Raw genomic sequence first — 27,477 nt, 5'->3', positions numbered from 1 at the left:
ATTTGCATTAAATTAAAAAAGTTTAATTTCTAACAACGTAGTAATGTTTTGGTGAATGATTGGGAATATATGATGTTTTTCTTCCTTTATTACAGTTGTAAACTAGAAAAAGTTATTTCTTAAAGTCAAGAATACATATTTCTTATTCAAATTTCCTTTAAATAAAAACCGGACTATTTGTAAAAAAACCCGGTCAATATTAATCACTGAATTTTTGAGGTTAAATACAAGGAAATTGTGCTTCTTTGTTGGTCAAACATTATTGTATTTCAAATAAGATGGGTAGTCGTGAATAAAACTATCATAATTACTAAATAGCAGTAAATTTACCTTATTGCATGTTTTATTACTAAACAAAATACCGATCTACACTCGAAAAAGTATACCGATTCACTCGAAAAACACTATACCTACCGTGTTTTATAGCAAATAATTAAATTTAAAAAGCCCCAAATATTCAATGAACTATTTAAACCAATACCATTTAAATGTTTATTGATTATCTGGAACGTGTATGATCTATATATATAGATTCCGTTTAAATATTTATTTATTTACAGGTAAGGTATTATAATGTTTTAATTTTTTTCTTGTATCCGACATTTTGGAAAAAAGGAAAAGAAACGTATACATACAGATATCGTGACAGTTCCCTAAATGAGGAGGTATGTCATTGTAAACACAAACACTTATATATGTTTTGATATATATATAGAGGGATAGTCTTTTCATTTTTTTTTCTGTTTATCTTTTAATATGAATAAAAGAGTATGTAAGGTAAATATCAATGATCTTTATTTCATGATCCATAACGAATAGTTCAAAGTTTAGGCGATATTTGATTTAAATTTATACAAACAGACAACACAAGGATTGAAACATGGAACGTCGTCTTCGTTATTACTTTAATGTATAAAGGCCACAGTAGTATACCGTTATTACTTTAATGTATGAAGGCCACAATAGTATATCGTTATTACTTTAATGTATAAAGGCCACAGTAGTATACCGTTATTACTTTAATGTATAAAGGCCACAGTAGTATACCGTTGTTACTTTAATGTATGAAGGCCACAGTAGTATACCGTTATTACTTTAATGTATAAAGGCCACAGTAGTATACCGTTATTACTTTAATGTATAAAGGCCGCAGTAGTATACCGTTATTACTTTAATGTATGAAGGCCACAGTAGTATACCGTTATTACTTTAATGTATGAAGGCCACAGTAGTATACCGTTGTTACTTTAATGTATGAAGGCCACAGTAGTATACCGTTGTTACTTTAATGTATGAAGGCCACAGTAGTATACCGTTGTTACTTTAATGTATGAAGGCCACAGTAGTATACCGTTATTACTTTAATGTATGAAGGCCACAGTAGTATACCGTTATTACTTTGATGTATGAAGGCCACAGTAGTATACCGTTATTACTTTAATGTATGAAGGCCACAGTAGTATACCGTTATTACTTTAATGTATAAAGGCCACAGTAGTATACCGTTATTACTTTAATGTATGAAGGCCACAGTAGTATACCGTTATTACTTTAATGTATGAAGGCCACAGTAGTATACCGTTATTACTTTAATGTATGAAGGCCACAGTAGTATACCGTTATTACTTTAATGTATGAAGGCCACAGTAGTATACCGTTATTACTTTAATGTATGAAGGCCACAGAAGTATACCGTTATTACTTTAATGTATAAAGGCCACAGTAGTATACCGTTATTACTTTAATGTATGAAGGCCACAGTAGTATACCGTTATTACTTAAATGTATGAAGGCCACAGTAGTATACCGTTATTACTTTAATGTATGAAGGCCACAGTAGTATACCGTTATTACTTTAATGTATGAAGGCCACAGTAGTATACCGTTGTTACTTTAATGTATGAAGGCCACAGTAGTATACCGTTGTTACTTTAATGTATGAAGGCCACAGTAGTATACCGTTATTACTTTAATGTATGAAGGCCACAGTAGTATACCGTTATTACTTTAATGTATGAAGGCCACAGTAGTATACCGTTATTACTTTAATGTATGAAGGCCACAGTAGTATACCGTTATTACTTTAATGTATAAAGGCCACAGTAGTATACCGTTATTACTTTAATGTATAAAGGCCACAGTAGTATACCGTTATTACTTTAATGTATGAAGGCCACAGAAGTATACCGTTATTACTTTAATGTATAAAGGCCACAGTAGTATACCGTTATTACTTTAATGTATAAAGGCCACAGTAGTATACCGTTATTACTTTAATGTATGAAGGCCACAGTAGTATACCGTTATTACTTTAATGTATGAAGGCCACAGTAGTATACCGTTATTACTTTAATGTATGAAGGCCACAGTAGTGTACCGTTATTACTTTAATGTATGAAGGCCACAGTAGTATACCGTTATTACTTTAATGTATGAAGGCCACAGTAGTATACCGTTATTACTTTAATGTATGAAGGCCACAGTAGTATACCGCTGTTCAAATGAATAATGTTAATCAAAACTTATTAGATTTGTTTTCCCTTCTAAAATCACGTTTTCACAAAAAAAATGTATTTTTCTCTAAAGTACGTCTGACAATCAAAGTAAACGAAATTAGTGATAGAAAGATTGGAAGAGTTGTGTGTCTAATTTTAAATAATATTCTCATGCACATTTAAGTGAAAACCTTGATATCAATCATTACTATTACATTACGTTTCGAAGTATAATCATTTTTTATTCAGTGGATATTACAATACTCCCTATTTTAACGTGAAATGGTTGCTTTTGGGAGTTATTCTTTGTTCGAACATAAATAAACTATTTTTTCTAACTCAACTTAGGATCATTTATTGATTTTTTTATAAAAAAAAATATGAAGCTGAAGAGGAATGTTTTAAAAGATAAATATCTTTCTATAATATTACTAAAGGTGCACGTGGCCTTTCGGGCCCGGTGAGCTTATAATGCATTCGATGTATTTTACAACCCTACTGCCGACCCTCATACTTTCTTACAATTGTTTTTTTAACAACAGCATTTTTTGCAGTTTAGCTAGAACTCTTCAGAAAACCGCCAACTCGATAAAACCAGGTTTAATCCAAGTTTCTACAGAAGGAAATGCCTATATAGTGGAGCGGCGGAGAGAACAATTTTAGATATTTAAACTACCTCATGGAATTTTAATGTCTTAAATTGTCTATCAATTTTTCAGCTTCAGAAAAATGTTTGTCGTAAATATCAAATCTGTTACAAATGACGTTAAAAATATCCTTAATTTGTACCAGATTTGTTATTTACGACAAACATTTTTCTGAAGCTGTATAATCGATAGACAATTTAAGACATTAAAATTCCATGAGGTATTTAGGTAATTTAAACTCGTTAACTAAGCGACTTTTTCAACATTCGCCGCTCCACTAATACCAAGTCAGGAATATGGCAGTTGTTTTCCATTCCTTTGATGTGTTTCATCTTTTTATTGTGCCATTTAATAAGGGACTTTTCGTTTTGAATTTTTCTAGTTTTTTACATTTTAGAATTTTAAATATTTTGGAATCCAGCATTAATTGCTTATAAAAACATAGCATGTGCATTCTGTATTCTGTGAAGTAACATTCGTACAATGTGTGTTATTACTACTACTTGGTGGATACATCAACTGATGAACTGATTCTTGAGGGTACCAGTACCAGTGATGCACATATTCTGTTTGAAATTTGATGTCACTTTTGGTCCTATTTGGTTTATCATGAAATGCACTTTTTTGTACATGTTTAGGTCATGACTAAACTATAAGAAATTTTGAACCAATCTTATTTGTTTTGTTTCTGTATGTTCAGGTCATGGCATCCAGTAAACCTATACAATGTGAACCATGTTACACAGAAAAGATAAACACCGAAGCTGACATCTGGTGTTATAACTGTGACGCAGGACTATGCTCAACATGTTTAAATTATCACAAAAGATCATATGATCATAACACCATTGATATTAAACGTTATAAAAATACTACCAGAACTATTAAAACAGAATGTGACAAACATGGTCAACAACTCAACTTGTATTGTCTTAGTCATTTAATGCCTTGTTGTGATGAATGTATCGTCACTAGTCACTCAAATTGTACTGGAGTAACAAGTTTGGCTATAGTCGTGGATAAAACCAAGATTGAAAAATCAAAAGAATCTATAGAGACAGATATAAAATCAATTTTAACTTTATCGGAAAAACTAGTCACCAACAAAATAAATAACATTAAGACTGGTGAAAACCAGTGTGTAAGCATCAAGGAAGCTATAAACGAAATTCGAAGTGGAATAAATAAACATTTAGACCATCTGGAGGAGCAGTTTTGCATAGAAACAGATAAAACATGGAATCAGGAAAAATCAAAAGCAACTGATTTCATTTCTGAAATTGAAGGGACAATTGAACTCTTAAACAAAATGAAGGAAGATTTACAATCAGTTACAGAATGTATTATTCCAACAAAACTTCAATCATTTCTATTTGTACATCAAATTGAACAAAATGTACATCAATGTCAGCAATATATTGAGGATATGGAACATGACACGAGAGCCAAAGAAGTTTACATCAAAATTAAGAAAAATTATGAAATAGAAAAGGTAATTTGCAATTTAAGATCGCTCAATTCCTTGGGTGAAGTAATGGTTGTTACGATAGAAGTCACGAATAGAGAAACAAGGATGATCAGGGAAGCACAAGTAGAATCACGAAAACAAACCAACATTAATATGATAATGAATATTAAGACAAAGATAGAAATCAACATGGAAAAGAGTATCAGTGACATGATTTGTCTGATGGATGGAAGAGTTATAGTAGTGGAACTACAAGGTAACGTTAACCTACTTACTTCTGATGGTAAACTGCAGAAACGTCTATCAAAACATGGTGTTGCCTGGTGTGTCACACAGATTAACATGAACACTATTGCCATAACGTATCCTCATGAGAAAGCCATTAAGATATTCAATCTGGAGAAAGAAAAAGTTACTAAAACTATCTCAATACTCAAACTATGCTACGGTTTATCATTCTCTGATAATTATCTTGCTGTTGGACTGTATAAAGATGAAATCCGTATTATAGACTTGGAAGGAAAACAACTGAAGTCAATACAAGTTGAGAGTAAATCAAACGTGTATAATCTTGTTTACTGTAATGACAGAGTAATATATAGTGACTATATGGGTAAAGCAGTATGTTGTTATGATGGATCTGGTAAACAGATCTGGCAATATAAACAGGATTTATCAGGACCTTGGGGACTTCGTACGGATACTTCTGGTAACATTATTGTAGCAGACTTTGAGTCTACTAGAATAATAGTAATATCAAAAGATGGACAGAATAGTAAAGTGCTGATGAGTGAAGAGGATAGACTGACGGATCCTAAGTGTATTTGTTTTAATCATAATGAATATTCAGGTTTTATTTGTGATGACAATGGTAGATACTTGGCCAAATTTAATCTATCGCATGGATAGCATACCCAGTGATGAACAGTATGCTATTACATGCTTATGGTATGAAATTTTAATCTGAAATGAAATCTATTGGTGTTTTATGTATATTGATCTGTAGAGAAGTTGGAAATATTTGTGTTTCGTACCGATTTATAAAATTAATCCAATTGAATTTGATGTTTACAGTTCGTTTTGTTTTCAACCGACCCTCATTGAAAATTTCTCGAGTTAGGTCAAGATATGAGGCATACTTTACTATATGTTGTTATCTTCAATTTGAAGTGATAGATAGATGCGTTCAAATATCATTTGCCAAAAATGCAAAGATAGATTAAAAAAATCTCATAGTTTTCAAGATAGTAGACAACGACTCAAACTATTCGTTAAAAATGTCATTGAAAGTAATAACTTCTGTAGTATGGTACTGAAAAATTTCTTTATTTTACAAATTGAAAAATAACATACAAATGTGAAAAAGCTGAAACAAAATCGACAAACATTTTTAAAAATGACAAGAAGCAAATCGTGTTATTCTGAACATATTTAACCCGTTATATCGTTAAAAACTATTACTTGTTTGTATACCTGCCTCAACTTTTTCGATGTTGCTCTTCCCTGATCTACATGGACTATTGTTTTGTATATGTATACACCTAGGCTCTCTCGCATTTTCCCATGTTATTGTACACAGACCCACTGAAGTTTTCCAAGGTTTATCAACATTGCTTCACCGATTTTTTCAAATTTATAAATTGTGATTGACACTCACTTTTCCATATCTATTAAGCCTGACTCATCCTCCCTAGTTTTTGTATGTTTATCTACACTGACTCATTCTCAATGTTTTACATGTGTGTTTAAGCCTGACTCATCCTCCTTCGTTTTGTATGTTTATCTACACTGACTCATTCTCAATGTTTTACATGTTTTTTCAAGCCTGATTCATCCTTCTTCGTTTTGTGTGTTTATCTACCATGACTCATTAACACCTTTTCACATGTTTATCTTCTCTTTATCCACTCGCATTCTTTTCATGTTGATATACCGCTACTTTTTAATTCTGAACTATTAATATATTTCCATGTTATATCTTCGTTACCTCATGCTCAGTTTTTCTTGTTTCCTTTTACCCTGAACCTTTATGGTTTTCCATGTTAATCTACATTAACCCATTCTCAGTTTTTACTGCTTTATTTTTTACCCTGAACTATTTATATATTTACCTGTTAATTTACATTAACCCATTCTCAGTTTTTACTGTTTATTTTTTACCCTGAACAATTTATATATTTACCTGTTAATTTACATTAACCCATTCTCAGTTTTTACTTTTTTCTTCTACCCTGAACAACTAATAGTTTCCATTGTTTATCTACCCAGACCCACTCCCACATTTTTTCAGGTTTATATAGTTGATTTCCCTGTCGGTTTTAGTTTGTGACCCGGATTTCTTTCACTTAAATCGATTTGTGACTTTTGAACAGCAGTACATTACTTTTGCCTTTCCACTTCTTTTTTATTTCGATCAGCGATGGAGCAGACATAACTAGCTGTATTCTCCTAACGGATTAGTTTTAAAAAATTTTAACGTATTCACATAAAGTTATTTCAAATTTAAAATTTTGAAAAGAAATCCTCCACTGGAACGTTGCACATGCACAAAATTTATTTAAAGAAATGTACATATTATGTACACGAAGAACTCATACGCTTGCCTGGCTGTAGATTCGATCATAAAAGTAAATGACTAGCTTAATGGATTATCTATGAACGATCGGCACTAGTTTGGCTATTGAAGAAACTGGATAGAGTTTGTGTGTTAAAAGACATCTTTCAAATTAAAGCCCAGTAGAGTAAGTCCAAAGAATCTGCATTCCGGAGATGTCAAAGATGGATATTGTCTAGCTCATGTTGACCTCTCTGTCAAAAAGTCTAGTTATTTGCACATTCAGGCTTATATCTGTTGTTAAGCAAGCAGATATTAATGCTCAGATAGTTAAGCTTTTAGTTCACACTAAAATTCAATCAAAGAGCTGAAAGCTCTGAAGAAAAATGACGCCACTGTCTCTAATATTGGGATAGTTTTTATGCAAGTCTTGATTTTCACATACCGTAATTAGTTTAACAATGCAACATGTCTCGTAAGCATATAATTGATATTCGTATATGTGTGTGTGTGAAGTGAAGGTGCCAACTGGCTGGGTTTTTTTTAAGACAAATGAATAGGTCAAGACTACCTGAGTTGTACAAATAAATACCGTAGAAAGGCTTCTATATTTCTCACTGGTACATAGGCTGAATCCGGGTCCGTTCGCGCCCATTCACGTTTGCGCCAACTCATGTTCGCCCCCTTTCACTTTCACACCCTACATGTTCGTAACTAATCTTAATTGGTTTTGTGTTTAATAACTCTGTAAGCAAGTGTTTTCTTATAAGTATAATTGTTGTCATTGTCTCAAAATAAAGTGAGACAGCATTTTTTTTTTGTGTTGAATAAATCTTAATCATGTTTTGGATAGCGTATTGTTAAAGATAATAATAATCCTTTCTAAATAAAGTGGTATTTTGTCAATGTTTTATTTAGCGTTGAATAACTCTTAATCATGTTTTGGTCAGTGTATTGCTATACTTTGTTTCATTGACCTCTTTCATAATGAAGTGAGATTCTGACTAATTTTTTTTCTGTGTGTTTAATTTTATCATGTTTTGGTTATAATAGTGGATTGCTATATTTTGGTTCCTATATTTTATTGTTTCAGATCAAAGGGCTTAAAAACAATTATCTTTTGTGTTTTCCTTTAAAATCTTCAATGTTTTACTCATACCAAGCTATAAATACATTCAGTATTTACACCAAAGCAATTTAAAACAACAATCATGATTTTCCAATTATTCAACTTGAATTTGAATTAAAATTGGGCGCGAATGAGTAGAGTGCGAACGGACCTTGGGTGTGAACGTGCGAGGTGCGAAAGTGTATTGGGCGCAAACAGACCTGATACCACATAGTCTGAACTCCCTTCTCCCACAAAATATGAAGTAAATTAAAAACAAATTGTTCAGAGAACAATTGAAGTCTTTCCACTAGAAAAGATCTATTTTTATATTGAAATATGAAAAATCAGTTTAAAATGTTAGTTTCTTATGGCTTTAAGACGTCCTATTAACCTATGACCTTGACCTCAATTTCAAGGTCACAAACCATGGACCTTGAATCAAAATATCCTAGGTCTTTAATATGTTTGGTTAATGAGTACTACCACTTGACGCGTAATTTTAAATGTAAGATGGACAAAAACTCCCTTTTATTGTATGCGCAGCCTTTCAACCAAAATATACAAGTAAGGACATGTAAAATTATTTGTCAAAATACGGTATTTGAAAAGAAGTGAAAATAAGCCAAAATCAAAATTTATAATATGACCTTGACCTTTGACATTGACCTCATTTTCATTTTAAGTACCAATGACCTCATGAAGACCCTAGGTCTCTATCAGTTATGGTTTACCAGTTGAAAATGCATATCGCTTGAATCAAATGAAAAAGGGGGAATAACTCTCATATGGAGTCCCCATAGAGCTATGGTTCAAACAAATATTCTTATCCTTAATATGTAACGAGCAATTTGGTAAAATAAAATCTTTTACGGTTACGAAGGAGAGGTGGCCACAAGAAAAACAGTGTTTGGGGAGATAACTCTTACAACGTAATGTATTTTGTTATAATTACATTTAATATGTTTCATTATAATACTTTATTCTGATTGGCTAACTGCACATTACATGTTATTCCTCAAGCAATTGCATCACTCAATAAAACTTTTCATTCATGATAACACGTGGTCCCACAATAAAGTGCACAGATGAATTGAATAAAAAAGTTATAAAATTCGTGTTTTCATGATCCTAGCTAAAAAAAGTAATTATAAGTATTGAATGTTTCTTTTTGTAACCTCATAGGGTTGCAAAAGCATTGACCGTTTGCACATTTTTAGAATGAAGCGCTTACGCTTACGCGCTTCATACAAAAAGTACTTCGGTCAACGCTTTTACACCTCAATGAATTTACAAAAAAAAAGCATTCAATACTTAAATGCAGTTGTAAATTTTTAAAGCAAAAAGAGTTAATACTAACTTTCACTTTTTTGGATGTTCATGTACATTTTGTATGTATTTATTTTTCTCAACTACATGAATTTTTTGGTGTATTTTTAATGATATATATGAGTAGTCAAAATAATTATTACGTCTGGCAAGGCTTTTTAAATTTTATTCTGGGACACCTTCCTATGACCACAAGGCTATGTTAATTTTTTTCTGGGACGCCTTCTTAGGAAGCCTTCCTACGAACGTCTTAGGAAGGCGTCCCAGAAAAAAATAAAATAGCCTTGTCAGACGTCATTATTATTTGGACTAATACATGAGATATTGGATATTTTTATGCATTATTTAACCAGTTGAGTCTTTTACAGGATTGTTTGTTTAATGCTGTTTAAACATTACTGAAAAAAAAAACCACCTTAAATTTGCTAATTATTTGGCATGAAAGTTTGATTTATTGAAAGGGACTCATAGTTTTCCATTTAATTTTAATAATTGTCTAATGGTTAAAACAATAGCTTCGTTGTTTACTTTTATACACAACAACATATTCACTTTGGTTTCGTTGTTTAACTAATATTCACTATGTACTTGGTAACAGTTATTAATTAATTGAATAGAAAATATTATAATAAATATTATTGGAAGCCGAATTGACGTCAAATAGGTGCCGATTTGACTAGATGCCAATTTAACCAGGTGCCGACTTGACTTGTACGTTTCAATTCCTCTGCGATCGTTTGCGGTATTTTCTTGAGAAAACCTATTTTCCATCATCAAAGAGAAGAAGAAACTGCTTGAAATGATTCCCGAACGCTTCGTGATTGTTAAAATAAGTTTAATTCACTCAAAAAACAATTTTAAAACTTGCGATGTTTAATTCTGTATTCTGTTTAAACAGGAAGTTTCAAAAGCACGTGTAAAAGAAGAAATTAACCGGTGAGAGTGGAAATCCGTACATAACATATATCACTATAGTACGACTTTTAAAGCAAAACAGTTTCATCCTTTTGTAAAACAGTCTTTAATATACCTATCACATTAATGTTTGAAGGGTCTTAAGCTTATTCAAACCATATAAGTCGGTATGAAACACCAAAACGGAATGATAATAACCGATTACGTTTTGTAGTTTACAAAATTCTGGACTGGTTCCTGTCAAACTACAACACTTTGTTCGACTGTAGTGGAATACAAACAGAAACCAGTTAGTTTGTAAACTGGTTCCTGGCTGATTACTACACAATGCTCATGCATAATGATAAGGAACACAAGCACATTCCAGTTTGTATTGAAATTAGTAAATACGAAACCAAGCGCGGTAGGCAGAGAAATCAGGTCGGCAGTTATGGAACAATGACTGCGTCATTTTCCAAAAACGGCTACTAAATGTACTACAAATGTTCTACTATTGATAATATATTTATCACATAGACACATGGTGGTAAATATTATCATTGGTGTCTTAATAGGTAGCTGTGAGACCAGGGAAGTGTTATATCCCGGTGGATTATCTCTTTTTTGTGAATTTCATAACAGTATCCTGGACAGGTTTTCAATCTTTCCAAGTATTTCTGGGTTGTTCGATATAATGCCAAGATTTGCAAAGTTCTGACAGTCTATTATAAGTGTACATACTACATCACGGTTACTGAAGTGAGTTGTCTATTTTGTTTCCGATATAATACTCAACATAAAGTGTTTGGTGGGAGTATATAATGCTATCCTGATGTTCAAATACAGTGGAAAAGTTGTTAGCACATGATATAGCTCTTACGTTTGGGTTCTACAACTTGGACATATCGGGACAACTTCTGCCTTGTTAAATCTATGTCTTTGAGCTTGTAATAGATAAGTTCCCGTTTACATGCGGCCTTTTTAATTACTTTACAGACTGATGAAACTAGCTCTTATAGAATGTGTGACACCTATTTCTGAGTTTGAAACTGTTAAATTTTGTAGAGTTTAATTTTCTTTACATTCTCAGCGTAGTTTGTAAGTCCAAGGTTCGTTTATTGCGGATTTTGTCATTCTTTTCCATTCTTTTTTTGAATACTTCTTTTCAAATAATTCAAGAAAGAAAGGTAGCTTTAAGTTGGTTTATAGCTTTCCAGATGTCTTCCCTTGTTCTGAGTTGGATGGAGTCTGCAATTTTTTTTAATGATTTAGAAACTTTTTTCACAGTTCAGAAGTTTTTCGTTGTTGAAATTAACGTTGGCTTTTGGTTTGGCCAAACCTTCACAGTATGTCGCTGGTAGTTCACATTGTTATTTTTTTTAATATATAGCTTCTTCCTTTCCATTTTTATTTTGCAGTTTCTTTTCTCTGCTGTTTTCTGAGATTTCTTTAAGCTTCCTTAAAAAGAGGGTGGTCATCCTGCATGATTCCAGAGTCTATATAAAAACAAGATGGGGTATGATTGCTCACAGGCACTTGTCTCAGAATTTTTTTTCCTATATACCTTAATATAACACAAGGTAATTAACTTGCATTTTCGAAAAATGTCAGGCGGTGACGACATTCCGTTATATGCCGCTTTCTAGGCTGTCAACCCCACCAAAAATTTTAATATCGTAAATTTAAATTGATTTATCTTTACAATGGTGTATAACAGGCCAACATTTGTTGTCGGAATCATCCGTAGCAATCCTACCCAAGAATGTCAATCGTAATAATTTGTCCAAACGCTGAAAATTTGGCAAAAAACGTCTCGCAGTAAATGATTAATTATAAAAACTGTATCAGAAAAATCTGTTATTTTAATTCTGAATAGAACTTATCACCCAGTTAGTAAAATTGTATAAGATACCGTGAAAAAAACAAGTCTTATTTGTGGTATGTCTAATAAGTTACGAGTTTCCTTTTTTAGATTCAAATTTTCCCATGACGCCAATGTCATTCAGACTCTCTCTTGACTTTACATATAAAAATGAAACAAGATTAGATAACTCCGAGAATCATTTCGACTTCCCCATAAAATTGACCAATCGGAAACCGAGATATAAAAGTAGACGTGACGCGTTTATTGCCAAATCATCAGCGGTTCAGTTGGCAAAATTATTACGATTGACATACTTGGGTAGGATTGCTACGGATGATTCCGACAACAAATGTAGGCATGTTATACACCATTGTAAAGATAAATCAATTTAGATTTACGTTATAACAAGTTTTAGTGGGGTTGACAGCCTAGAAAGTGGCATACAACGGAATTTCGTCACCGTCTGACATTTTTCGAAAATGCAAGTTAAGTACCTTGTGTTATATAAAGGTATATAGGAATTTTTTTCTGAGACAAGTGCCTGTGTGATTGCCAATGAGACAAATCTCCACAAGAGACCAAAATGACACAGAAATCAACAACTTTAGGTCACCGTACGGCCTTCAACAATGAGCAAAGCCCATATCGAATAGTCAGTTATAAAAGGTCCTGAAATGACAATGTAAAACAATTTAAACGAGAAAATTAAGTCTCATTTATGTACAAAAAATGAACGAAAAACAAATATGAAACATATAAACAATCAAAAACCACTGAATTACTGGCGCCTGAACTAGGACAGGCTCATACATAGAGAATGTGGCAGGGATAAACCGGGATGACACCCCTCCCCTTACCTAGTTAGTGGTGTAACAGTACAACATAAGAACGAACTTGAACAATCCGTTGTTTGTTTTTGTTAATTCCAATCAGTTGTTTTAAACATCAGGAAAAGATTTTCTTTTTTATAATTCTTTAAGGTACTGCTAGTTGGTAGCTTTGTCCATAACAGGTTTCAGATAATAACAATCAAAACAAGGAGAAAACAAAGACCCAAAAAACCAAGGGACATTTACATCAACAGTTTGAAATAATAAATAAGAAACAACAAGAACTCCATTAATCAAAGAGCTGATAGCTCTGAGGTGGAAGAAGGTGAATAACCCAGGCTGCTTTGTTCAATTTATTGTTTTTGAGATACGGAGGGACATATGAACCATCCCCCTCTTTAAAAAAAAAAAAAAAACTAAATATCACTAAAATAAAATTTTGAATCAAAAGCAAAAAGTATACAGATCTTTAGATGAATATAACAAAGAAGTGTGTAAAGTTTTAAGCGATACTCATAAATTGTTTTTGAGATACGGCACGACATGTAAAAAACACTCCCCCTTTTTTACAAAATACTAAATAACTGAAAAATAAATTTTGAATCATCACCAAAAAGTATACAGATGTTTAGATTAATATAACAAAGAAGTGTCATAGGAGGATCCAGGGGGGCCTGGGGGGCCCGGGCTCCCCCTTTCGTGGGAAAAATTTGGTTGATTATATAGGGAATCACTGAAGCATGATTGGAGCGCCCCCCCTCTTTAGGTCAGTCAGCGCCCCCCCCCCCCCCCCCCTTAGGCAAAGTTCTGGATACGCCACTGAGTGTGTAAAGTTTTAAGCAAAGAAGAAAAAGAAGAAGAAGAAGAAATTTGTTTGCACTTGCAGTTTTTAAATCCTATATTTATTAAAATAAAGCAAATGTCCTGAAATATTTATATGAATTATCATCTTCCATCCATAGTTTGTCTTTACTTGTTAGTAAACAAATTAATATCCATTTAGACCATTGTTTACATTTTCACACAGGTAAACTAATTTGGCTATAACTAGATCAAAGCATGTCTGTGTAGAATCTCTAATCTAAAATCGAAATTGTTATAATTTTATTTCTTTAAATAATTAAATATAAATTTATGAAAATAATCATGATTGATAAAATAGTATTGCATAAAGTTTACGTTTTCAGAAAACTATTTATGTTTAGGTCATGGTTCTAGAGGCTTCTTCACATATTTGTAAACAAACCAATATGGCCGCCACACGTAATTACCTTTGCACATGTGAAACAAATATTTCTGACAAAAGTCAGATTTCTCTTGTCAAAAAGGATTTATATTTATATTGCAATAAATTATTCAGAAGGAGGTACATTCAGTTTAGATTATATTTCTTATTCTATGAGCATTTAGAGTGTAATCAAAATTCTCCCAACAGCAAGGTACTGCTCTTGTCAACTGAGTCTTGAATAATTTTATAAATAGATTCAAACCATTTGAAGTAGAAGGGCATCTAATTCACATGACAAAGGAAAACAATGAATAAATACAACAATTTAATAAGAAAAAGATCCTATCTATTAATTAAAAACAAAATCTTCTTGTCTGCAAATTCGTGACTTCAAGGGCGAACATGTAAACAGGGCGAGTCGTCCCGATACCAAATTCACGCATGCGTACTTCAAATATCTACAGTAAAAACATCCGGTTACAAGTAAACAAATAACGTTCATGTAGATGAGATGAAATCTAATAATTTACATAAATAAAAGGGTATATATGTACGATAGTGATTGTTTTTCAATCCTTATTTACAATTTATTAAATTGTAAAATGATTCAGATGCTTAAAAATGTGTAAAAATCGGTGTCAGGAATCAGAAGTTATTATGAAATTGTAATACACAGAAACGAATGCGGCATACGGAGAATTTTAATGATTTTAAAGTCGGCACCATTGGCCTTCAGAAGACTTGAAGTCTTCTTCCACCAAAAACCGTCGTCAGCGAAAGTTTCATGGAATGGACGGTATTGAAAATGTTTATTAATCTTACTTACATATATATCTTTATATATTTCTTCCTTTATTAATTTATATACTACTGAATTTGTTTTCGATTTACTGGTCTTCTTTATTTCTAGATGGTATCCGGTCGTTCCGGCCCCAAACCGATCCGGCCCCAAGTCAATCCGGCCCCAAGTCGATCCGGCCCAAGTCGATCCGTCCCACGTCGATCCGGCCCCAAGTCGATCCGGCCCCATTTTACTGGTACATGGCTTGAGGTGTGATCTTGACTGTATATATTGGATGATGGTAAAACGTCGATGTTGGACAGGATATAGTCAATTTGAGAAGTAGCTTGTCCATCTGTAGGAAAATATGTAGGTTTGGATTGGATATCTTGTGTTGGCTTTCAGAAATACATCGTTTGAGACTAATTTCATGCTTCTGGTTTCTTGTTGGTATTAATGACCCATTTAGATGCCCACATAAGATGATATTATGTGATTGATCATATGTGTTCTTGATGTTAAATATGATGTCAAGGCATTTCTTATATCCATTCATAGAAAGTGCTGCATTTTTTGGCATGTAGGCATTTTTTTTATATATTTAAAGTTAACTTTATGTTTTCGGTGACCTTTTCTTCAGTCTTTTTTCAAATGTAATTACTTTACTTCTGGACATACTTCCTGCTTTTGCCTTTTTTGTTATTTATCTCTGTCAAGACTTTTTTGTTTTTCTTTGGCTTATATCATCTTACTGAGTTTTTTTTACTGTATTAGAGCAGAGGTTATCAGCCATGTGACAATTGTTATGCTCATGTTTGTTGAGACTTTTAAAAATTAAGATTTTAAATCACCACAAACTATCATAAATATGCCACTTTAAATAATAGCAACTGTTATTTACCGCTGTTCGAAATTCATAAATTCATTGACAAAAAACAAATCTGAGTTACAAACTAAAACTGAGGTAGACAACGAAACAACAGAAACACTGAGGTGTAACAAAATCAAAGTGCTGGATAGCACCTCTGGAAAGTTTGCAACTTTAGCTGTGTATTATTTCAAAAAGGTTATAGACGTGTATTATTTTAAATATATATTTCATCACAGCTTTGATGTTCTAAACTAAACCATTGTCTCCTCAGTAATCATAAAAAAATCACTTTTTTATGTTTGTCATAAAAAGTTTTGATATTTTTCTCATGATTGCAACCTTAAACTGTCATGACTGTAGATCTAAAATAATGAAATATACATGCAGAAAGCTCTGTTAATTTCTTTAAGTACCCATGCCATGTCAACTTCAAGGGCCTTCATATTTGTTTAAAGTAAATTAAGTTAACACGTAAGTTTTTGTTTGTTTAAATTGTTCCACATGTTTCTGTCGGGGCCTGTTAAAGCTTTCTACATGTATATGGTACAAACATTTCTCATTATTGACGACCTTCATTGTGGCCTATAGTTATTAATACATTTTCATTCTTTGAACTCTTTTGGATAGCATTAGTTCTTTGCAAAAAATACTGCATCCTTACTTATAAATAAGACAGTTAGAGTAACTTAAATCAATACAACTGTAAAGAAAGTGAATTTATATTAAAGGCTTTTATCAAAAATAGGGAACATGTCCATGGGACTCAAATGATGCCCTCGCTAGCATTAACGTTATAAACTCATGAACTGTAAATGTGACACTACCAAAATTTTTACTTGATCTGAATTGTGGGTTAATAAACATTGTGTATTCATTCTAATTATACAGTATTGTGCAATAGAATTGTAAGATCTTGACATTTGTTTTGTGTCAGAAACCAATATGTTATGTCAACAATTTGATCGCAATCCAAATTCAGAGCTGTATCAAGCTTGAATGTTGTGTCCATACTTGTCCCAACTGTTCAGGGTTCGACTTCTGCGGTCGTATAAAGCTGTGCCCTGCAGAGCATCTGGTTTCATTTGTAACAAAGCACAACCCTAGAGCAGTAAAAATAAATCCACAAATTCAAACTTGATCAGTGTTTGTGGTAATGAGAATTGTGTATAAGTTTCATAACATTTGGTTAAGCCAAACTAAACTTAAATTTCCAGCAACTTTTCTTTTTGTTAAGTAGCATTAAACGCTAGAATGGTACAAGTTACGCAACAAAAAATCAAACTTGACTTGTGAATTGTGGTTATAAGCATTGCATATCAGTTTCATACAATTTGGTTCAGGCAAACTAAAGTAAGAGGACAGAAACGAATTTTGGGATATATACGGAGCACATACGGAGGTACTTATAAGTAAGGGAAGAATGTACATACTTACAGAAGAACAAGGATAAAACTCAATACGGTGGGAGCATAATAACAGCAGTATGACCACATGAATAAAAGGTTTATATACGTTAGATTCATAATTTTGTTGTTGTAAGCCATTCGTTTGATATATTATGGTAATCATTGCCTCTATGTTTGTATGACAAAGCAATTGGATTTCTATTTAAATAGGGCATGCTATGCACATGTTTGTCTGTAATCTATATAAATTTTGAGGTGAAATGCAGCCATTTAATTAGCCAAAGGGTACACATCATCATAATTTCATGAACCTTAATCATTTCTACAGCACTTGTCTTCATACCCTGAGCTATGTTATTCAAGAAGTAGATGCTGACCGTAGGCTGGTTGCTTTTAATATGGATGCTATATTATACGAATTTGCGATAATACACCAGAGGTGGTACGATGTAAATTATTGGAAGAAGACTGAAGAAGAATTGACGTTGGGCCAATGTTTTTCTGCTGTCAGTTTGATCCACTTGAGCATGCTGAACGAGTGAAGGCCCTTATATCCACATTGGAATGTATTTAAATAACAGAATTAAAAGTTTTCAAATGATTTTTGGCATCAAAACATTTCGATCGATGTTTAGACAAAAACAATGCATTTTAAAATTATTCTTTTTTATGAAAGCCGGTACCGTATTTACCTGTACTCGTCCATTACTGAGACATTAGACATTAGACATATAATTATCGAGTATTTTATATTCTATCACCTGTGTTTTGTTATAACAAGTCAAACCATTATCACTTGTCAATTATCCGACGGCTTGCACCTCATTCCCGATTTTTTCGATACTCTCGGGCTTTTACCACGTTTACGTACCTACATAGTAAACAGGTAAAAGTAGAGCGGAAAATGTTCATTCATGAAATTTTCATGAATGAAACTGACGTAATCTGGCGTAGATTTCTTGTGATTTTCTCTTCAGCGTATGGCAGATCCGCGATGTAGTGTTTGAGATACTCATTTTCAAAATGAAGTTAAATTCATCTGAATCGTCGGTGAACATTCTTTTTTATTAAAGCTGTCACGAATGAGAAGTTACTCAAAATTTTAAAAGAACCTTCCAAGAATCAGAATTCAAACACTAGTACTAGTACTAAATTATCTCGGATCAGAATAAATGGCGATAATCTGTCACCATAAGTTTGAGGCCGATGGCTATGGAAAGTAGCAATAGCAAGCTATAGCAAACTTTCCAAAAACAAACAACAATACAACACAAATAGAAAACAAGAGTGCACACACTGAAATGTCTCGCCTTCTTTACTAATCATTGATATTATGTTGATAGTCCTAAGTATAAAGCTTTATTAAAAATTGTCACATAAACTTAACATTAACCAAGATAACTAAAAAAAGACCAATGAACCATGAAAATGAGGTCAAGGTCAGATGAACCATGCCAGGCAGACATGTACAGCTAACAATGCTTCCATACAACAAATATAGTTGACCTATTTCTTATAGTTTAAGATAAATAGACCAAAACACAAAAAATTAACACTGAGCAATGAACCGTGAAAATGAGGTCGAGGTCAAATAAAACCTGCGCGACTGACATATAGATCATAAAATATTTCCATACACCAAATATAGTTGACCTATGGCATATAGTATTAGATAAAAAGACCAAAAATTCAAAAACTTAACTTTGACCCTTCAACCATGAAAATGAGGTCACGGTCAGATGACATCTGCCCGCTAGACATGTACACCTTACAATCATTCCATACAACAAATATAGTAGATCTATTGCATAAAGTATGAGAAAAAACAGACCAAAACACAAAAACTTAGCTATAACCACTGAACCATGAAAATGAGGTCAAGGTCAGATGACACCTGCCAGTTGGACATGTACACCTTACAGTCCTTCCATACACGAATATACTAGACCTATTGCTTATAGTATCTGAGATATGGACTTGACCACCAAAACTTAACCTTGTTCACTGATCCATGAAATGAGGTCGAGGTCAAGTGAAAACTGTCTGACGGGCATGAGGACCTTGCAAGGTACGCACATACCAAATATAATTATCCTATTACTTATAATAAGAGAGAATTCAACATTACAAAAAATCTGAACTTTTTTTTCAAGTGCTCACTGAACCATGAAAATGAGGTCAAGGACATTTGACATGTGACTGATGGTAACTTCGTATCATGAGGCATCTATATACAAAGTATGAAGCATCCAGGTCTTCTACCTTCTAAAATATAAAGCTTTTAAAAAGTTAGCTAACGCCGCCGCCGCTGTATCACTATCCCTATGTCGAGCTTTCTGCAACAAAAGTTGCAGGCTTGACAAAAACTATAATATAACAACTGCCATTGACTTGGTACAGGAAATTTTAATCAAAAATGGTGGGTTGAACCTGGTTTTGCGGCTAGCCAAACCTCAAGCTTTTCTTGCAATGTTAAATACAAGAGGCTGTCACAACGACAGCAAACCGGATTTATTAACATTTATTTGTGTCCTGGCAATATCACAAGAACCATTACTGATGAATGGTGAAAGTGAAAATCGTCAATATCAAATTTGACCTCCATTTTGTCATCAGTATCAACATATTAAAATTTGAAAAGCTTAGATTGAATGGTTCATGAGTAAATGCAACAACCTGAATGGAAACGCCATTTTACAATCTTTCAAGAACCATAACTCCTGAACGGTAAAAGTCAAAATCGTCATTATTGAACTTGACCTCTATTTTGTCATCAGTAACAACATATTAAAATTTCAAAAGCTTTGGTTGAATGGTTCATGAGAAAATGCACGGACACGACGGGAAAAACCATTTTTCAATCTTTCAAGAACCATAACTCCTGAACGGTAAAAGTCAAAATCGTCATTATTGAACTTGACCTCCATTTTGTCATCAGTAACAGCATATTAAAATTTCGGAAGCTTTGGTAGAACAGTTCATGCATAAATGCACGGACACGACTGGAAACTCCATTTTTCAATCTTTCAAGAACCATAACTCCTGAACGGTAAAAGTCAAATTCGTCATTATTGAACTTGACCTCCATTCTTTCATTAGTAACAACATATTAAAATTTGGGAAGCTTTGGTAGAACAGTTCATGCGTAAATGCACGGACAACTCCATTTTTCAATCTTTCAAGAACCATAACTCCTGAACGGTAAAAGTCAAAATCGCCATTATTGAACTTGACCTTCGTATAGTTGTCAGTAATAACATATTAAAATTTTAAAAGCTTTGGTTGAACGGTTCATGAGTTAAGGCACGGACAACATTTGATTGCCGCCCGCCCACCCGCCCGCCCGCCCGCCCGCCGTACATCCCCAAATCAATAACCGACATTTTTGTCACAAAAATCCGGTTAATAACACTAAATTTACAACATTTCATGACAGGATGATGTGCATTATTTTTTCCAGTGTACAGTATAATTAAACAAAAATCAATGATGATCCTGTTTTGAGACAGACACATGAATCTTTTTGATTCATCTGCAAATAAAATATGTTTCCGGTTCATTAGTTATATTAAAACAAAAGGTATGCAAATAATATTGGTTTTTAATTTCAACATAAAATATTTCACAAGTATTCCCTCAACAAATCAATAATTTGGCACAAACATTTGATCCTGCTTATGTAATAGATAAATGAGTCCTGGTAAGAATTGTCCAGCGGACTATATAACTACATGTAGTATAAGAAGTCCATGGTTGCAGAATTTACTAGTTATTAAGCCTGATGACAGTAATTTATGTCCCACTGAATAATTTTCCTAGGAATGTATGTCCATGTTATCAATATTCCTAGGTAAAAATGTACATAACCTTTATTTGACCAGTAAATGTTCGCTAAAAAAAATTACGCTAAAAATAATTACATGAAAACAATGGACATTTAATTCTTTTGTCATAATGTTGTTTAACAGTTGTTCATCCCTTTTTATTTAAATTTATATGCCTGGTTACATTTTCCCAGGAATTCATCTACAGTTCATTAAGATTCCTATATGACATCAATGTCCTTTACATTTGTCTAGGAAAATGTGTAATAAAAGAAATCATTCAAATCTTGTTGTCATGGTTGTGATATGGTTTGTGCATCAATCTTTCGTTAAAACTAGCCACGACTTATTTACTTTGACATTAATGTCAAGGGCATTAATATTCCTAGGTAAAAAAGTCCATGTCCTTTTTCTTATAGGAAATATTGTAATGAAGGAAACCCTTAACTTGTGAACAACAGAACTTTTAATTATTATATATTTTTACAATGTTAAACATTTGTGCATTCATATTTCACTATATTTGTTATTACAAAAGGGCTGGGTTTTTTAATTTTAAAACAAACTATTTTTTTGATATTATGGACTTAAATGATGCACATAATTACAAATGATACTTTTAGTATAAATTAAATTTTAAGAATGCCTTGGGAAATAACATTTAAAGAGGCCTTTTTCATAGAAAACAATTACAATATGGATGTATAACTTTATAAATATAAGACTTTTCTTTGGAAAATAAGTGCCTGACAAACTTTTCTAGCTATGGACTTATTTCCTAGGAAAAATAATCCAGGGACTTACATTCCTAATAAATCTAAAGTCACATACTGTGAAAGTACTTTAATTCGTGGGTATCAATTTTCGTGGATTGAGCAATATTTACATGTTCGTGGGTTTTTAAATTCGTGGATTTTAGTTTTCTAAAAAAAAATAAAGCCTTTAGAAACGAAGGTTACAAATAGTCTGGATTGAAGGAAAATGCAAAGTAAAAATTGACCCGTCACGGTGCAAATCGTAGTGATAACACTTATTAACCCATAATAAAGTGATCAACAGATTAAAGACCATCAAAGGTGTTAATTAGGCCATAAATATGTCACCTATAGAAAATAGTAACATAAACAAATGCTATAAACGTATCTTGAATTGTCAAATAATTCTTATCAAATTTATTATTTTTCATATGTACGAGAATTATGAGGATATAAAATGAACACTTTATCATACTAGCATATCAATACCGGAAATCTGACTTTCATCGATATAAAATATTTTTTATGAGAATTAAAGGATCAAAAGTTGTACAGTTTAGGTGATTAAAGATTAAATGGGTATAATCCTGCATGCTGTTGTAGTTCTGTGACTGCTATTAAAGTATTCTCAGATTTGGCGTTATTCAATATATTCTCTAGATCATATTAGTGGTCAAACCTACCGATGGGGATCTTTCCCTGTCTTGATTTGGACAATGGTTGTTTTATCTCGTTGGACACTTAAATTCGTGGATAAAGTCATCCACGAAAACCACGAAAATTGGTACCCCACGAATAAAAGTACTTTCACAGTACTTGATTACCTACTGAAAAAGTGTGGCAGACAAATTTAACTACCACACAATTCACTGTTACATTTACAGAACTATCCCTTCTCAGTTGAAAATAAGGTGTATTACTTAAAAATAACGTCTCTTTAAATTCTTGCTGGTTATTGACTAATTTAATTTTAAGATATCATTGTATGTGAATTTTATTATTATTTTATGTTGATTCATTTTACATTGAATGAATTGTATAAATTTGTGTTGAAGTTGATACATCTGACTTTATGATAACACAACATTTAATTAAAAATCTGGTCTTAACTCATTTCAATTTTGCTATTATTTTTACATTATAGGCTAATTAGAAACCAAATAAAAAAGAGAAATAATTCTGAATGTACCTAGATTAACAATAAAACATTCCATTCTAAGAATAAGTCTATACCACTATATGCAACATAACAACATATGAACATAGTTCTTTAAATTTGCAATACTTTCAAAAACTGTTTCATAACTTCATTGTTTTTTAGCATTTAATCAATAAAATAACACACAACAAACATGACTTGTGTACAACTATCATGACTATTAGCACTAAATAGCTTTCTGTTTTGTTTAAGCACTAAAATATGATCTCAATTTTGCTGTGTCTTGTGTTTCAAATCAAACAAAATACAGTTATAAAATCATTACAAATAACATGGTATACATGCAGATTTTAATATAGAAACTGATTAATATATTATTTAAAAAGAGTTCTCTCCTAAAAGATGTCTCACTCAGTATTCTACTATAGTAACCTGTGATCAAATCATATATAAAATAGTCCCTGTTAAAAAGTTAATCTTGCACTTTAACATAAGTTCCAAATTTTCCTTATCATTTACTAATACCAACTAATTCGCACAAAAGTGTTTAATTCTAATCTGAAAATATTTTTGAAATCAAAAAGAATGAATTCATACATGTCATATATAATATTAACTTTTGTTTATCTTTTTCAGTTTTTATGGTTAATTTTTATCAGTCACCATATTAAACCATAGCTATACATAATATAATAAACAGTAAAAATAGAGCACTATTGGAAATAAAACATCTTCATATCCCATCCCTATATTAATATTGCCTTACGAGAAAAGATGTTGTTTGCCTGCCACAATTGCAAGCAGCTTGGGATAAATTTTACACTATAAAATGTCACACAAGTCAAACAAGGTTTTCACTGATACATGTATCATAACTTTAAAAAATGTTTTATCCAAGAAACAGCAACAATCCTCTTTGTTTCCAATTTCTTTTCCAACTCTTCTTTCCTTTAAAACAATCACTCATTGAATTGATCATAAACAATAAGGCGCTTTGCATAACTTGTCCTGATAATTGGTAGAATGGAACATCCAATATTACACAATACGAGCCTGAAGGGTGCCAAGAACTCTGGATTTTGTTTTCTTATCCAATATAACACAACTTGAGCACAAAGGTGCCCAGGAGGCACTATTCTGGGATTTTATCCAATATTACACCACTAGAGCCCAAGGGTGCCCATGTGGCACTTTTCTATGTCTTTATTCAATATTGCACAACTTGAGCTCAAGGGTGGCCAGGAGGCATTATTCTGGGTTTATATCCAAGATTACACAACTTGAGCATGAGGGTTTCCAGGAGGCACCATTCTGGGTTTTTTACTTGGAGGTTCATCTGGAGCACCGATCAACTTGTCATCATTATATCCTACAAAATAGAAAAACAGGTATAAGTATATCTTACAGAATTAATATATTGTACTTTATAGCATTGGATGCAGTGACAAAACTAACTTCTTATGTGAAATATCTTATCTATGGTTATTTTTGTAGCTTAGACCTTATATTGGGAAGTAAATCTTGGCTGTGTTACTTATAAAGTTTAATGATATAGATGGTTGCATTTAAATGAACAGTGAATTTTCAGGCAATATTCTTATTTAAAATGAAAGAATTTTTTTTTAAAGAAAACTAGAGGCTCTCAAGAGCCTGTGTCGCTCAACTGTATCTACTGTGGTTTGAAATTATGTAAAATAAGGTTTAAATAATAATAAATAGTATAAGATAACCCAATATTGATTGAGACAAAGTTTGGTTTAATTTTGCCAAGACAATAGACAACACTTGTATTTCACCCAATTGTTTGATTGTTGGCCATGTCGTCCATGTTGGTTGGCAGGTGAGGTCATCAGACACATTTTTACAACTACATACCCTAATGATGATTATGGCCAATTTTGGTTAAATTTGTTTCAGTAGTTCAGAAGAGAAGATTTGTGTAAGTTTACAGACGAAGACGGACGCCAAGTGATGACAAAAACTCACATGGAATTCGGCAATAATTCTCTCCTGCACTAATTAATATCAAAATAAAATTATTTCACAAAATAATCTAGAGATTTTCAGAATATTCCACACATTATTGAGACTTCAAACAAATATTTTCATTGAGAAACGCTAAAATGACAAAAAACTCAACATATTAGTTAATTCACTACACTTTCACAGAAATGTGTCCATGGAAAATAATGATTTTTCTTCCAACAAAAGTTTCCATTTAAGTTTATAGAAAATCAGAGGAAGCATTGAACAGAGGTTGGATCATTTAAGTAACAACTTACCCATAGTTTTCCTGACTTCTTCAGCTTCTTTTCTTATTTCCGATACAGCTCTTTCGTCATCTTGCTAAAAAAAAAAACAAAAAAAAAAACAATCATCCACTGAGAGAAGAACTGCAAGACATTTCAAAATAATACATCTCACTACTTTCACAGTACAAATGGAATTAAATGACCAAGCAAAACACAAAATAAGAGATTGACAATGGTAATATATAGTGAATATAGTTTTCTATGTTGTGTCATGTGTACTACTGTTTGTCTGTTTGTCTTTTTCATTTTTAGCCATGGCGTTGTCAGTTTATTTTCGATTTATGAGTTTGACTGTCCCTTTGGTATCTTTTGTCCCTCTTATATGAGTTAGGGTCTGGCATTTTTCTGACCATAAATTTGTTCTTTCAATTATGGTATCATTTTGTTATCTTCATTTCCATAGTCTTACTGTAAAATTTTCATTCGACTACCAAAGATGAAGAATTTTTAAACCTGACCGGGACAGACAGACGAACGAACGAACAGACGCACAAACCAGGAAACATAATGCCCCTCTACTATTGTGGGTGGGGCATAAAAAGCACATTCATCTCAATAACAGCAAAAATAAATATCTGACTTTAATACATTTCCTGCATTCCAATATACAAATACCTAATACTGAGATAATGACAATTACAGTCAAACCTGTGTTAAGACACCACTCAAATGAGAAGGCAAAAGTGGTCTATAAATATATACCGGTGGTCTTTGAGTACAGGTTCCACTATATGAAAAGAACGAAGTATTCGTGTGCATTATAACTTCTGAACCTACTAGTTTAACTTAACACCAAATTAAGGATTTGATCATGCAGAACATGATGTACAATGACTTACTTCAGGATTTGATTACAAAGAACAATGTACTTACCTCTGGATTTGACCACAAATAACATTGACTTACCTCAGGATTTGACCACAAAGAGCATGATGTATATTTACTTACCTCAGGATTTGACCACAAAGAGCATGATGTATATTTACTTACTTCAGGATTTGACCACAAAGAACATGATGTACATTAACTTACCTCAGGATTCGACCACAAAGAACATGATATACATTTACTTACCTCAGGATTTGACCACAAAGAGCATGATGTACATTTACTTACCTCAGGATTTGACCACAAAGAGCATGATGTACATTTACTTACCTCAGGATTCGACCACAAAGAACATGATATACATTTACTTACCTCAGGATTTGACCACAAAGAGCATGATGTACATTTACTTACCTCAGGATTTGACCACAAAGAGCATGATGTACATTTACTTACCTCAGGATTTGACCACAAAGAGCATGATGTACATTTACTTACTTCGGGATTTGACCACAAAGAACATGATGTATATTTACTTACCTCAGGATTTGACCACAAAGAACATGATGTACATTTACTTACCTCAGGATTTGACCACAAAGAACATGATGTACATTTACTTACTTCAGGATTTTACCACAAAGAACATGATGTACACTTACTTACTTCAGGATTTTACCACAAAGAACATGATGTACACTTACTTACTTCAGGATTTTACCACAAAGAACATGATGTACACTTACTTACTTCAGGATTTGACCACAAAGAGCATGATGTACATTTACTTACCTCAGGATTCGACCACAAAGAACATGATGTACATTTACTTACCTCAGGATTTGACCACAAAGAACATGATGTACATTTACTTACTTCAGGATTTGACCACAAGGAACATGATGTACATTTACTTACTTCAGGATTTGACCACAAAGAACGTGATGTATATTTACTTACCTCAGGATTTGACCACAAAGAACTTGATGTACATTGACTTACTTCAGGATTTGACCACAAAGAACATGATGTACATTTACTTACCTCAGGATTCGACCACAAAGAACGTGATGTACATTTACTTACTTCAGGATTTTACCACAAAGAGCATGATGTACATTTAC

The 27,477-nt window shown here is 32.6% G+C and overlaps 1 protein-coding gene and 1 long non-coding RNA gene across 2 annotated transcripts in view; one reads left to right on the top strand and one right to left on the bottom strand.

Moving 5' to 3' along the window:
• The first annotated feature begins 584 nt into the window (after nt 1-584).
• On the top strand, nt 585-5,670 carry LOC143047109 (uncharacterized). Its single transcript, XR_012969412.1, has 2 exons — nt 585-665; nt 3,843-5,670. It is a non-coding gene; the product is annotated as an uncharacterized LOC143047109 (long non-coding RNA).
• A 15,388-nt stretch (nt 5,671-21,058) lies between these two features.
• Nucleotides 21,059-27,477, bottom strand: part of LOC143046364 (uncharacterized) — a 62,402-nt gene continuing 55,983 nt past the window's right edge. Inside the window, exons 17-18 of the mRNA XM_076219490.1 lie at nt 25,496-25,559; nt 21,059-24,582 (exon numbers count right to left, since the gene is read on the bottom strand). Of these exons, the coding sequence (XP_076075605.1) occupies nt 24,485-24,582; nt 25,496-25,559 (162 nt within the window). The 3' untranslated portion in view covers nt 21,059-24,484. The remainder of the gene's footprint in view (nt 24,583-25,495; nt 25,560-27,477) is intronic.

The sequence above is a fragment of the Mytilus galloprovincialis genome, chromosome 9, assembly GCF_965363235.1.
Source record: "Mytilus galloprovincialis chromosome 9, xbMytGall1.hap1.1, whole genome shotgun sequence".
Classification (NCBI taxonomy): Eukaryota; Metazoa; Mollusca; class Bivalvia; order Mytilida; family Mytilidae; genus Mytilus; species Mytilus galloprovincialis.
The sequence above is the reverse complement of the archived record's forward strand: the minus strand, read 5'-3'. Positions and strand labels throughout refer to the sequence as shown.